The 13,292-nt window shown below is 43.0% G+C and overlaps 1 protein-coding gene across 2 annotated transcripts in view; it reads right to left on the bottom strand.

The window, feature by feature from the left end:
• The window catches only part of LOC5520309, a 138,668-nt gene that overhangs the window by 92,189 nt on the left and 33,187 nt on the right, over window positions 1–13,292 (bottom strand). For both annotated transcript variants that reach the window (XM_048725767.1, XM_048725771.1), the window contains 18 exons: window positions 13,126–13,267; window positions 12,804–12,973; window positions 12,158–12,301; window positions 11,839–11,977; window positions 11,284–11,413; window positions 8,908–9,103; window positions 8,553–8,694; window positions 8,030–8,254; window positions 7,198–7,446; window positions 6,223–6,548; window positions 5,577–5,718; window positions 4,506–4,831; window positions 3,680–3,824; window positions 2,995–3,323; window positions 2,529–2,670; window positions 2,013–2,317; window positions 1,322–1,463; window positions 376–557 (listed from right to left, as the gene is read on the bottom strand). In XM_048725767.1, coding sequence (XP_048581724.1) covers window positions 376–557; window positions 1,322–1,463; window positions 2,013–2,317; window positions 2,529–2,670; window positions 2,995–3,323; window positions 3,680–3,824; window positions 4,506–4,831; window positions 5,577–5,718; window positions 6,223–6,548; window positions 7,198–7,446; window positions 8,030–8,254; window positions 8,553–8,694; window positions 8,908–9,103; window positions 11,284–11,413; window positions 11,839–11,977; window positions 12,158–12,301; window positions 12,804–12,973; window positions 13,126–13,267 — 3,576 coding nt within the window. The remainder of the gene's footprint in view (window positions 1–375; window positions 558–1,321; window positions 1,464–2,012; window positions 2,318–2,528; window positions 2,671–2,994; window positions 3,324–3,679; window positions 3,825–4,505; window positions 4,832–5,576; window positions 5,719–6,222; window positions 6,549–7,197; window positions 7,447–8,029; window positions 8,255–8,552; window positions 8,695–8,907; window positions 9,104–11,283; window positions 11,414–11,838; window positions 11,978–12,157; window positions 12,302–12,803; window positions 12,974–13,125; window positions 13,268–13,292) is intronic.

The following is a 13,292-nucleotide window of genomic DNA, read 5'->3' on the forward strand; positions in this document are numbered from 1 at the left end:
AAAGAGTTCGAGTTTTATAGGTTTCACAGAGCCCCATTCTGATCGTAACTCAAGCAAAAAAATGAACAAGTGAATTTTATCAAGTTTACGATTTAAAGTCCGTCGATCCAACTAGCGTTACGCGCGTTTTCGAAGGCTATGAAACCTGTGTGAATGAGATTTTCGTCTCAGTAAGCGTATAAAATCCGCTTGAATCACGATGCATTTCAATCCATCCTATAGCTAAAACAGCTCAGTTATAGTTTTAATGTTTCAAATAATACAGGGAAAGTTGTATTATGTAAAATGATGCAAAGTTTGAATATCAAAAACAAAAACAAAACAACATTTGTCAAGCCAGTCAGACCTATGGACTTTAAGCTCTACTTGACATACCTGGAGCCACTGATAACGATCGTACTGACGTGGAACCCAGGCCCCCACGCGGCCTCCCTGCCTGGCGAGGTTGAGTCGGGCCCGTGCCGGTCCGTGGTTGCGGTCCCAGCTGGATGATGCCATCAGCATGGTGGATCTAATACGCCCACTCTTCATGCCAAGAGGCCGGTTACACAGTTTACCTGGCATTTAGGAATGAGGAACGTGCAGATGAAATAGGACAAAATGTACCGTTACAAAAGTTACGGTTAACCACCCTCCAGGATTTGCTAAGGTAGAGGGGGGGGGGGGGGGGGTTGCAGTCATGGAAAAGCAGAGCATATTAATCAATGGATGTCGTTTTTCGGAATGGTCTAAAAATCCTGGGGCGAGCGAGCGGGAGACCTGTGATATTCTGAAACGCTAGGGACTAGGCTCCATTTCCAAGATGGCTGGCAGCAAAATCATGGTAAACACGAATTCCTGCAAGTTTACGTGGCAATTTTCGACTTACAAAGCTCTAGAGCAATAAAAAAGCGAAAAAATGATTGAAGCGAACTCCCAAATATGGTATGTTATGCCTAATGACCGAGCGAGCTAGAAAAAAATGTATGGACACATATGAAGTATCGTATGGAAAAAGCAGAGAATTTGACGATCCTTCAATAGTAAATAACTAAATAAAACGGGACTAGGAAAAACGCGTAACAGAACCTAGTTTCCGTTCAATCTTGCCTCCAGGGGTTGATATAAAGGATGCTTATCAAAATTAGCTTAATATACAGGGTTAATAAACAGCGACCAGTACATTATAATAAAGAATTTTCCTTGCATAGTATCATGTTGTCTTGTTGTTTTGCTTTGAGAAATATAAGGTTCTTATTCGCTTTTTTTCTGTAAAAATGTTGTGTTTAGATTTCTTTTGACCATAGAGTTAATAGTGAGAATTCCGAGAAGTAAGGCTTACCCGTGATGCAACCGTAGAACTCGAGTCTCATGGAGATATGGCTGTACCACGTGACAGGGTGAACACGGAAATATCGGCCGGTCAGCGGTCTTTTGAAAGTGTGCGTGACAGTAATATAGCGGTCATAATTGCCTTGGAAGATCTATAATTGAAATATTAAACACACCGTGAGGCTTCAGAGGAACTATGCCATGTAACTGGCTTGTGAATTCGGACAGGACATGCACGAGAGTAGTCATTTCTTGACCAGCATCATTTTGGCTTGTGCAGTCTACACTTATTTTAAAAAAAGTTTGAACTTGAAAATCTGTGTTCCAGTCTGCGGTGCATTCAAGGATACCAAATAAATGAGCAAACAAAATATATGTAATGATAAACAAATCAAGGTTCTCAAAGCTGTAGAATTTTTATTTACATTGTTATGTGTCTCCTTTAATTTTAGAGACCAGGAATGAGGAGTTTTTACATTACCCATGAACCACTGCGACACTGCGAGTAAAGACACATAGATATCCGAGAGTAACCAGACTTAAAACAGACTATTCGATTCGCTTCGAGGAATTCCATTAACGAAACACTGAGATTAGAATGTGAGCAAGGTGATTTGCAAATGCCCTTTTAAGCCCAGATACATCAGGTATTTTTAAAAAAGCCTCACCCTTTGTTTTGTTCCGTTTGCTTATGGCATTACCTTAGTGGCACGACCCTCTCTGTACCGAATAAAGGTTTGTCCATTCTTGCTGTACGATACGTAGTAAGTCGTGACCCACTGATTCGAGTTCTGCCGTCCTTGTGTTGCGACTCGCTTGACGAGGACTGTGGTTCCAAAGTCCAACTGTATCCATTGTTTACGGTCATTCTTTCTTGCGCACCATGCACTGTCACGGAAAAGACGAGCTTTCCAAGGACCACACGCAGAACCATAGTAACTAGACGCCCGGAAGCGGTGTTTTGGTACCTTGAAACTCTGGAGTCCCAGGGGCATGTCACAGCGATCTGCAAAAGGGGTTAAGTTTAAGGATAAAATAAAGATTAGGTCTATTATGTAACAAAAATAATCGTTTAACTGTTGATAGTGAGTAATAGAGCATATTAAATCCTGAAAAATCCTTAAACCTGAATCACCTCGGTAAACTGAACTGGTGTCTACTGTAATATTTAGAGAATTCAAAATCTTGTCCTGACTTGACCGTACGGTGATTCTTACCCCACTTGCATCCGTAGAGCTCCACGCGCATAGCGATTCGCGAATACCACGCCCTCGGCTTGATACGGATGTAGCGTGCATATAGAGGGGGCACAAACGCATGTGTGTGCACGCTCTTACGATCCCAGTTAGCATAGATAATCTGTACAAAGAGAAATGAAGTCGATGAGATTGATTAAACCGCATAGTGTAACGCAATCTCTAATTGGTCAATATCACCGAGTGAGGCAGCGGTTGCGTCTGTGAGTTTTCTTTTAATGTGTTGTGTGACCGCCTCAGGTAACGCAGTCACTTTTCGGCATCTTACAAAAAGGGTGGGACGCGTATCTGGGACATTCAATTCGTTGCGTGACCGCCTAAGGTAACGAAATTACTATTGCGCTAGCTTACTAGAGATCCGTTGATTTACTATACATGGGCTGCGTGCGGCGTTGCGTGACCGTGAATGCGTTTCGTAACCACCAACCTTGTCACTGTTGTACCACTCCTTCTGCCTGCTGTAGAACACGCCATCTAGACTGCTCTCAAGCCAGTAATACTTCACCCAACAAGACGCGTCCTCACGCCCTTGGGTCGCGATACCAGATATCTTCATGGTTCGACCTACGTCAATCTGAAGCCACTGATTGTGGTTATGAACCTTTGGCATCCAGACGCCGTAACTGCGCCCTGTTCGTATGTTCAGCAGACGCGCCTGCGGTGGTGCAAAACTTTTGCCGTTATATGAGGACGCGGAAAGTCGGAGATTGGTCCTCTTGCCGCGCTGGAAGCCGAGGGGTTTGGCGCAGTAGTTCTCTGAAGGAAAAAGTACATGCTCACGCCCAATACTGAGTCATGCAATGCATCATTTTCATCGGCTTACTAAAGGAAGTAACTTGTTACCAAAGTATCGGACTTCGATTGCGGAATTTTATTTTATATTTGACAATAAAATACAATAATCTTTATTTTTGGAGGGTAGCATTTAAACCGTGAAGGTTTTCTAACAAATAGCCCTCAATATTGAAAGTAGTCGGTTTTATTTTCAAATGTAAACAGTAGCAAAGAAGTGGCTGAATGCATTATCATCATCATCATCACGATCATTATCATCATCAATCATCAAAACTATCGATATTATTATCAAAGTCATCCTTATAATGATGCCCCACCTCCTTGTCTGCATCCGTAGAGCTCGACTCGAAGCCCGATATAGCGATACCACGTGCGCGGATGTATTCGGATATAGCGCGCCTTGATGTTTGGTGTGATCCTATTTGTGACGGTGTGGAAGTAATCGAAGTTTCCTCGGAACAACTGCAAAGTAGATATAATAGGTTGAAACCATATCCATTCAACAATGTGTCATGTTTCCAATTTGCCTGACATTGCTTTAAAATAGGGAAAATGTCTGGTGAAATTGCGATTGACATGCGTATAATCGCATTTGTCTTTATACTGCTTATAAAGGCTCAAAACAGATTCTACATTTGAACTTTATCCAAGAAACAGAATCTAGACTGACCATTACCGGGACAAAGCTTATGACTTATCATAATAATCACTTAAACAAGCCCCTGTCCAGAAAAAAATTCATTTCATTACCCATCTTTTTTTATACTTTAATACTTAGACTAAGTTATTGCTACTTAAGATATCTTGTTCTCGAACTGTCCAGAGAACCTTTAAAATTCAACTCACCATGAACATTCGTCTCACCTAAAACATTCTGCATATTTTTCTCACCTTAAGCATTCACCTCACCTTGAACATTCATCTTACTTTGAACATTCATCTCACCTTGAACATTCACCTCACCTTGAACATTCATTTCACCTTGAACATTCATTTCACCTTGAACATTCATCTCACCTTGAACATTCATCTCACCTTAAGCATTCATCTCACCTTGAACATTCATCTCATCTCAAGAATTCATCTCACCTTGAACATTCATCTAATCTTGAACATTCATTTCACCTTGAACATTACTCTCACCTTAAGCCCATTGTAGGAGTGGAAGTATCTAAACTTCGTCCCGTCCTTGCTGTAAGAAAGCACATAAGTCTTGACCCACTCGTTGGCATTGTATCGACTCTGTGTTGCTATTCCCGTCACGGTCGCCATCTTGCCCATGTCTATCTGTAGGTACTGGTGGGTGTTCTGATGCTTTGGTACCCAGCCTCCCACGCGACCTGCGCGGTTCAAGGTATTGAGTCGAGCGCGGTCAGGGGAATAGGCCGTTGACCGGAAAGGAGTTGTAGCTTGCAGGTTACCCAACGGAATCCGTCGGTCTTGCAAACCAAGAGGTAGCAAACACGCACCTTAGGAGGAAGAAAATACTGTTAAGGTATCGTAGTGCGATCAGTATAGTTCTGTCACGTAACAGATCACATTTTAGATCGTGCCTCCTATATAATAACAATACAGGGTCCCAACGCTTTCAGACTTCCCGGGCTTTCAACAAACCTTTCAAGAACAAAAACAAACGATGAACCTTCATATAAAAAACATTTTAATCCGTGTATGTTTAATCTGAAGATGGCTTACATCTCATCTGAAACATACACTCCACGTCTCATAAACTTTTCTTCCAGATAATATTTTCAGTTACTTTGGAATTGGAATTTGCTTGCAATTGAATCTATAATGGCTTAAAAAAGAACGTTCTGTCGCTAGTTTGGGACTTACCAACGAAGGGATGTTAATGGCCATGTCTTGGTCAAATCACACATTGTTTGACTTATATTGTATATAAAGAAATTCAAACCGCGATTTTTATACAATCAGATTTCATGTCCCATCTTTGAACTGAGGAACACAAACTTCTAGTTATCTAACACGCGTTTAACAGGACCGAGAAACAGAAAAGATAGTATCCATGTCTCGACCGGGAATTGAACCCGTTTCAGCAGAGGTGAGAGGTCCCACGCTAACACAATGAACCACCTGTGTACCTTTTAAATTGAAATGAAAATCGAACGTCTTGAAAGGAGATTGCAAAGTTAATGCGTATTTGGAAACGTGATTTTTCTGCTCTAGATTAAAGCTACAACAATAGTTACTTACTTATGTGGCAACCGTAGAACTCGACCCGCATGGCGATGTGACTTCGCCATCTCCAAGGTACTATACGCACGAAGCGAGCGCGAATAGATGGATTAAACACATTGCTCTTGATGGTATTCCTATCACGATTACCGGTGAAATACTGCAAAGAAATAACCACAATATCAGTCACAATATAAAGATTCTTCGCACCCATTTCTATGTCGCAAAAAAACCTTTCACTAAGAAATGATGGGTACAGTAGAAACAGTCTGTTAGGATTTACAAAAAAAATGTGTAGAGAATAATTTTATCGGAGCTTGCTTCCATATTAGGGAACTTGGGCAAACACGATTCTGGACGACGGCATGTTTTTGTTAAACGCGATCGCGCCGCCAGCAGGTTATATGTAAGATAGTCCAGACCTGGGACTCTCTTTGCGCTCGACATTCAGGCTCGCGAGCCTGAATGTCGAGCGCAAAGAGAGTCCCAGGTCTGGACTGTATGTAAGACTGCGTGGTATAAGTGGTATACAGATACGTCTTCTTTAATTGGGTTGGAGCAAAACCTTTACAAAGAAGGAAAAAAACGTTAAACGTCCGGTTCCCATTCGTGGCCCAGAAATGTGCTTACTTATCTTCCCTAATTGCGGGGCTCCGCGGCATACCTTTTTAGCGCTTTTTTCCATATAGTCCACAAAGTGCACCAAGTCCACGCTGGATTGCACATAGTACTGGGTAACCCACTGATCGATGTCCTGACGGCCTTGCGTCGACACCCTCACTATACGGGACGGTTTTTTAAAGTCAACTTGCAGCCACTGGTGGTAGTTGTTGACAGCTGCGGCCCAGCCTCCTGTAAAGCGACCATTTCTGGCGAGGTGCAGGCGTGCAAGACTGGGTTTGTGGTTCGCGTTATAGCTTGAGGAAGCGGTGATTTGTGAGGACTTGATCCGTCTGGATTTCATTCCCATTGGACGGTTACACATGTGCGCTGTACCGACACAAATCATTTATCACGACTTAATCACTCACTGACACTAGATGATTGGCTATTGCTGTTTAATGTCAGAACTTGAGAAAGTCCATTTCTCCACCTTTTGCCACACCCCAGGCATCATACCCCCTCGTAAAATCCACACCAGCTTCTCTGATTTTCAAGCAACGTATACCTCCAGTATCGTAGAAGTGTATACGCAATCGATACTAAATCTTAGAGGGTCAACCGATTTGTAAATGTTATAGAATGGGTTTGATATTTATGCTTACCTTGGTACATTCGTAAGGCTCAACAATCAGACGATGTTTGAATGTAAATTAATGGGTTTCCTATCTATGCTTAACTAGCCTACCCTCGTAAGGCTCAACAATCAGACGATGTTTGAATGTTAATTAATGGGTTTGCTATCAATGCTTACCTAGTCTACCCTTGTAAGGCTCAACACTGGGACGACGTGTGAATACAATTGAATGGGTTTGCTAACACTGCTTAGCTAGTCTACCCTCCTAAGGCTTAACACTGAGATGACGTGTGAATGCAATTGAATGGGTTTGCTATCAATGCTTACCTAGTCTACCCTCGTAAGGCTCAACAATCAGACGATGTTTGAATGTAAATTACTGGGTTAGCTATATATGCTTACCTAGTCTACATCCATAGAGCTCAACCCTCATCGCAATGTGACCTTGCCAAGTCCATGGGTGAATGCGCACGTAACGAGCCTTGATGGAGGGCAGGAATCGGTGCACGTTGACGCGGTACCTTTCCATATTACCCTGGAACAATCTGGTGCGGCGTCCGGCTCTGACAGGAATAAACTTGATACCTTTCTTGCTGTCAGTGGCGTACGAGACAGTGAATGATTTGACCCAGTTATTTGCGTCATAACGGCCTAAAAAACAGGGGAATCACGGAATGCCATTAAACATTTCGACTAACATTGTCGACGGTTTGGGTGGCATTTCAGATATGGAAGGGCCTCTCCAATGTGGAAATCATGACAAACTTTTTATACAATAACAACTTCCTTTAAGAACAATGCAGAGATCTAGGAGCATTTTAACTATTGAAATAAGGTCTTCGTAACTGCAGATGTTTGGGCGTTTCACTCGGACTGCCTGAGGCCTACAAGCGCCCAAATCACATGACAGATCCCACGAGTGGCTGGCGCTGCTAACCATCATAAAGTAAAAGATTGTCCCAGTTCTTGTCTGTTTCCGTTTTTAAATGTCCGACAACTGAGCTCAAAATGACTGGAACCACACCAGGGGCCGCACAGAAATGTGTCTTCCCTGATTTCGAATTCATATCAGTAAGCCATTTTGTATGTAATCACTTCAGCTTTTCATCGTCAAAAGAGAAGCAACGGCTGCTGTTAGAATCAGGGAAGTGTTGTAGATGGAATCTGAACTCTGATCCTAATAACACAGAGATAACAAAATATATCATCCAAAGGAGTAGGAAATAAATCTAACCTTGAATAGCGATCATGGACACTCGACTAACAGCGCCGATATCTATTTGCAACCATTGCTTCTTGTTGTTGGCCTTGGAAAGCCATCCTCCACGGTATTCTCCGTGGTTGCGATCCTGTAGCTTGACGCTCCACGGACCGTAATAACGATTGTAAAGGGAGGAGGCGGTAAACATAGACTTTCTGATGCGGTAGTCTTGAACTCCAAGTGGGGCGGCGCAGCGATCTGTTGAGGGAACAGCTCATTGATAAACAACAAAAATACTGAAAAGGCAGGGAAAATTGAGCAAAACACGTTTCTTTGGGACGTAATTAAGAACACGAGAAAAGGTTGCAAAACTCTTATTCGCGCGTGTATCCGAATTATACCCGGATAAGCCTAAGTAATAATGACTTTAATATCTTAAAGCGACCAATTTAGATGACAAAACGCCTAATCCTTTCTGGTGTGCATAAAGTGTAGAGGATAGAACGCGTGTCGCAAGCACTTCCTGATGCAAGACATCAACACTGACATATCTTACCAGCTCGGCAACCGTAGAACTCTACTCGCATACAGATGCTGCCATGCCAGCCGCGTGGAACGATCTTCAGGTAACGTGCAATGACCGGTGGACTGAGCGCGTTGGTTTTAATAGAGTGTTGGTCGTTATTTCCTCTGAACATCTATAACAAGTAAAACAAGCCGTTATATTCCTCCTATGACAACCGAGGGTAAAAAAAGCCCGGGTTTACGAGAGAACAAGGATATAACCATTTGACACGACTCAAACAATTCGCGCAGATACCAGAATAATAGGACTATGTTTAAATTCACAAGTAAGGAGCGTTTCTTTTTCATATTCTTTTAACTTCATTCAGCGCCTATTCTCGCGTTACCTTATCGGCGCTGCGTGACCTGTATATCGACCAATGAACCGCGTCGCTGCTAGAGTACACGTTGTATTGCGTGACCCATTGTCCGTAGTCCTGTCGCCCTTGAGTGTCTATCCTAGTAACCTTGGTCAGACGACCGAAGTCGACACGGAGCCACTGGTAGTGATTACGATGTTTGACGCACCACGCACCTCGGTAACTGAAAAGGCATAATAATGGCTAGAAGGCGGAGGTCTTGGGTAAGGCATATAAACGGTTAGAGGGCAAAGGTCTTGGGTAAGGTATATTAACGGTCAGAGGGCGAAGGTCTTGGGTAACGCATAATAACGGTTAGAGGGCGAAGGTCTTGGGTAAGGCATAATAACGGTTAGAGGGCGAAGGTCTTCGGTAAGGCATAATAACGGTTAGAGGACGAAGGTCTTGGGTAAGGCATAATAACGGTTAGAGGGCGAAGATCTTGGGCTAGGCATAATAACGGTTAGAGGGCGAAGGTCTTAGGTAACGCATAATAACGGTTAGAGGGCGAAGGTCATGGGTAAGGCATAATAACGGTAAAAGGGCGAAGGTCTTGGGTAAGGCATAATAACGGTTAAAGGGAGAAGGTCTTGGGTAAGGCATAATAACGGTTAGAGGGCGAAGGTCATGGGTAAGGCATAATAACGGTTAAAGGGCGAAGGTCATGGGTAACGCATAATAACGGTTAGAGGGCGAAGGTCTTAGGTGAGGCATTATAACGGTTAGAGGGCGAAGATCTTGGGTAACGCATCATAATGGTTAGAGGGCGAAGGTCTTAGGTAACGCATAATAACGGTTAGAGGGCGAAGGTCTTAGGTGAGGCATAATAACGGTTAGAGGGCGAAGGTCTTGGGTAAGGCATAATAACGGTTAGAGGGCGAAGGTCTTGCGTAACGCATAATAACGGTTAGAGGGCGAAGGTCTTGGGTAAGGCATAATAACGGTTAGAGGGCGAAGGTCATGGGTAAGGCATAATAACGGTTAGAGGGCGAAGGTCTTGGGTAAGGCATAATAACGGTTAGAGGGCGAAGGTCTTAGGTTAGGCATAATAACGGTTAGAGGGCGAAGGTCTTAGGTAACGCATAATAACGGTTAGAGGGCGAAGATCATGGGTAAGGCATAATAACGGTAAAAGGGCGAAGGTCTTGGGTAAGGCATAATAACGGTTAAAGGGCGAAGGTCTTGGGTAAGGCATAATAACGGTAAGAGGGCGAAGGTCATAGATAAGGCATAATAACGGTTAAAGGGCGAAGGTCTTGGGTAAGGCATAATAACGGTTAGAGGGCGAAGGTCTTGGGTAAGGCATAATAACGGCTAGAAGGCGAAGGTCTTGGGTAAGGCATAATAACGGTTAGAGGGCGAAGGTCTTGGGTAAGGCATAATAACGGTTAGAGGGCGAAGGTCATGGGTAAGGCATAATAACAGTAAAAGGGCGAAGGCCTTGGGTAAGGCATAATAACGGTTAAAGGGCGAAGGTCTTGGGTAAGGCATAATAACGGTTAGAGGGCGAAGGTCTTGGGTAAGGCATAATAACGGTTAGAGGGCGAAGGTCTTAGGTGAGGCATAATAACGGTTAGAGGGCGAAGATCTTGGGTAACGCATAATAACGGTTAAAGGGCGAAGGTCTTGGGTAAGGCATAATAACGGTTAGAGGGCGAAGGTCATGGGTAAGGCATAATAACGGTTAAAGGGCGAAGGTCTTGGGTAAGGCATAATAACGGTTAGAGGGCGAAGGTCTTGGGTGAGGCATAATAACGGTTAGAGGGCGAAGGTCTTGGGTGAGGCATAATAACGGTTAAAGGGCGAAGGTCTTGGGTACGTCAAAGGAAAGAGTTAGATAATGGACGCGACAGATCTATGGGATTTAGGGCACGATTTAGCGCACTAATTACTAACTACATTCCCCACTAATTCCCTATTGTTCAATGCCCTTGCCGACACCTTAATTACTATGAAATTTAGGGGGTTCAAATGGAGGGCGCTGATTGGTCCAGTGGCAGTGATCATTTTCTAATAACAGTTAGATGGAGAAAGTCTTGGGTAAGGCAACAAAAAGATAAGTAAAACATAAAAGAATAAAAACGATTGAGAATTAATAGTCTTATGAAATCCTCTATAGATATTTTACGGACAAGCCTCTCTAAGTGTTTTTCATTTACATTTATGGAATTTTTGTTTACTTGTCCAACCCTTCAGAACCACTTTAGACGAGACATCGGTTTGACTTACAGGCGAAAAAGAGATTTAACGGATTTAACCATTTGGATATTGCTACATAAATACCCAAATTCCCCCAAAAATATCAGAGAAGAATTTTTAAACACTTTTTTTAAAGATAGTAAAAAGTACAAAAAGAATACCAACCTTCCTTGGCGCTTGCCGTGTAGCCGTGCTCTATGTGCAGCGTGGTACTTGTCGAACTCAGAAGAAGCAGTGATTTTTTTGTTTTGGATTGTCTTTCTCTGCATACCCAGTGGACTTATGCATGCTCGCTCTGACGGAAAAATCAGTTATTGAACGATAAGCGCGATGGCACCGAAGATACAGGCGATGCAAAAATATTGTGAATGGGAAAATGCAGGGGCACTATCAATATCAAAGTTTGCCCAGTCGGCAATAGAAAGACGACTTTGATGGTGATGATAATAATAATGTTGACTTTGATGATGAGAGCAATGATAATAATGATCACGATGATGTTGTTTTGTTGAAAATAATGATGATGTTGGTGAGATGATAATGATGATGATAGTGGTCTTCCTGCTGCTGCTATAATTATTTCGATGCTGGAGATGATAATGGTGATGATTATGGTGGTGATGATGATGATGATAATGATATTGTTGTTAATGATTGGCGACTAAGACTATAATGATAATCATAGCCATCTAAATGGACCATTGGTAGTGAAGGAAATACCTTGACACCCATAGAGTTCGACTCGCATCGACATCCAACTGTACCACGTGACTGGGTAGACGCGGACGTAGACAGCCCGGAATTTGCGCTGGAATTTGTGCAGGACGATGGTGTGTCGATCATTGTTGCCGTCAAAAGTCTGCCAGAAATTAAGTACACGTGTTATATGCCTCTGTATCGTCAAAAGACGTGCAAGTTATGCACGTCAATGTGTTAAACACTGGTGGATTGACAGGCACATATTGATTATACTTTGTCCCCTTTGTACCCTTTGTCCCTTTTCCTTTCGTTTTTTGTTACCGATGTTAGAGCCTCTTACCTTGATACGTTTATTGACCCTATACCAGCGGTAGCTCATGCCATCCGTGCTATATTTGATCCTATAGGTCTTCACCCATTGATTGGCATCTTGGCGACCTTGAGTTGCGATACCACTAAACGTTCTAATGTCGACAAAGTTGATCTGTAAAACGATATAAGGGCAAGCAAAATTAAAAGCGAAATCATTAAAAATATGTCATCAACAAGAAACATCATTGTCTTTAAAGGGGCAGTGTATGTTCTGCGCATGTCTGGAGTTAGTGTTTATTGTAGGCTTTTAGTTGTCTACAAACAGTTAAAATTTTTAAAAGCTGTCAATACCTTGTTAAAATAATATGCAATATTCTATTGAAAACTATGTTTATTGACAGTTTGTGGTCATTTTTTATTGTTTAAAGTCTCCTACTAAAAGCTTATTAGTCAGTATTAGAATTTCACGGAAATTCATTGTGTCAGGGCCATAGAGCTATTGCAAAGCTCTTAACCATGACACTCCCCCTTTAAACATCGATAATCATCATCATCATCATCGCCGCCGCCGCCGCCGCCGCGTCTCAGTGTAGGCAAGCCGCCCCCGTGTCGTCATCACCATCATCATCATCATCAACATTATCATCATCAGTACGTCTGAAATGGGGACCCACCTGCAGCCATTGGCTTCGGTCATTTCGGTTCTTGGGTTTTCCACTCCACGAATATCTGTTGTTAAGGCGGCCGTGCCACGGTGCCAGTGCGGCGTTGTAGTATTTGGAAGCGGTCATCCGTCCGCTACGGACGCGACGATCCTCCACCCCCATAGGCATGAAACAGCGATCTTAAACATACGAAGCAAGTGGCATAATTTAGTAGAGGCCCTAGTAGGCCTATGACAGCTTCACATAAATAATCGAACTTTACGACAATATCTATCTGGACCAAGCATGACGCTTGTAATCGCATGACGGTGCGTGACGTTGCGTTACTCACCCTCGGCACATCCGTAGAGCTCCCAGCGCATGGTAATGCTACCATGCCATCTGTACGGATGGAGGCGGACAAAGCGCCCGCGGATTCTCGGGAACAGGCGATGCATTACAACTGAATTAGCGTCTTTGTTTCCATTGAAATACTACATAAAAACACCACAATTAGTG

The sequence above is a fragment of the Nematostella vectensis genome, chromosome 1 (genome assembly GCF_932526225.1).
Source record: "Nematostella vectensis chromosome 1, jaNemVect1.1, whole genome shotgun sequence".
Classification (NCBI taxonomy): domain Eukaryota; kingdom Metazoa; phylum Cnidaria; class Anthozoa; order Actiniaria; family Edwardsiidae; genus Nematostella; species Nematostella vectensis.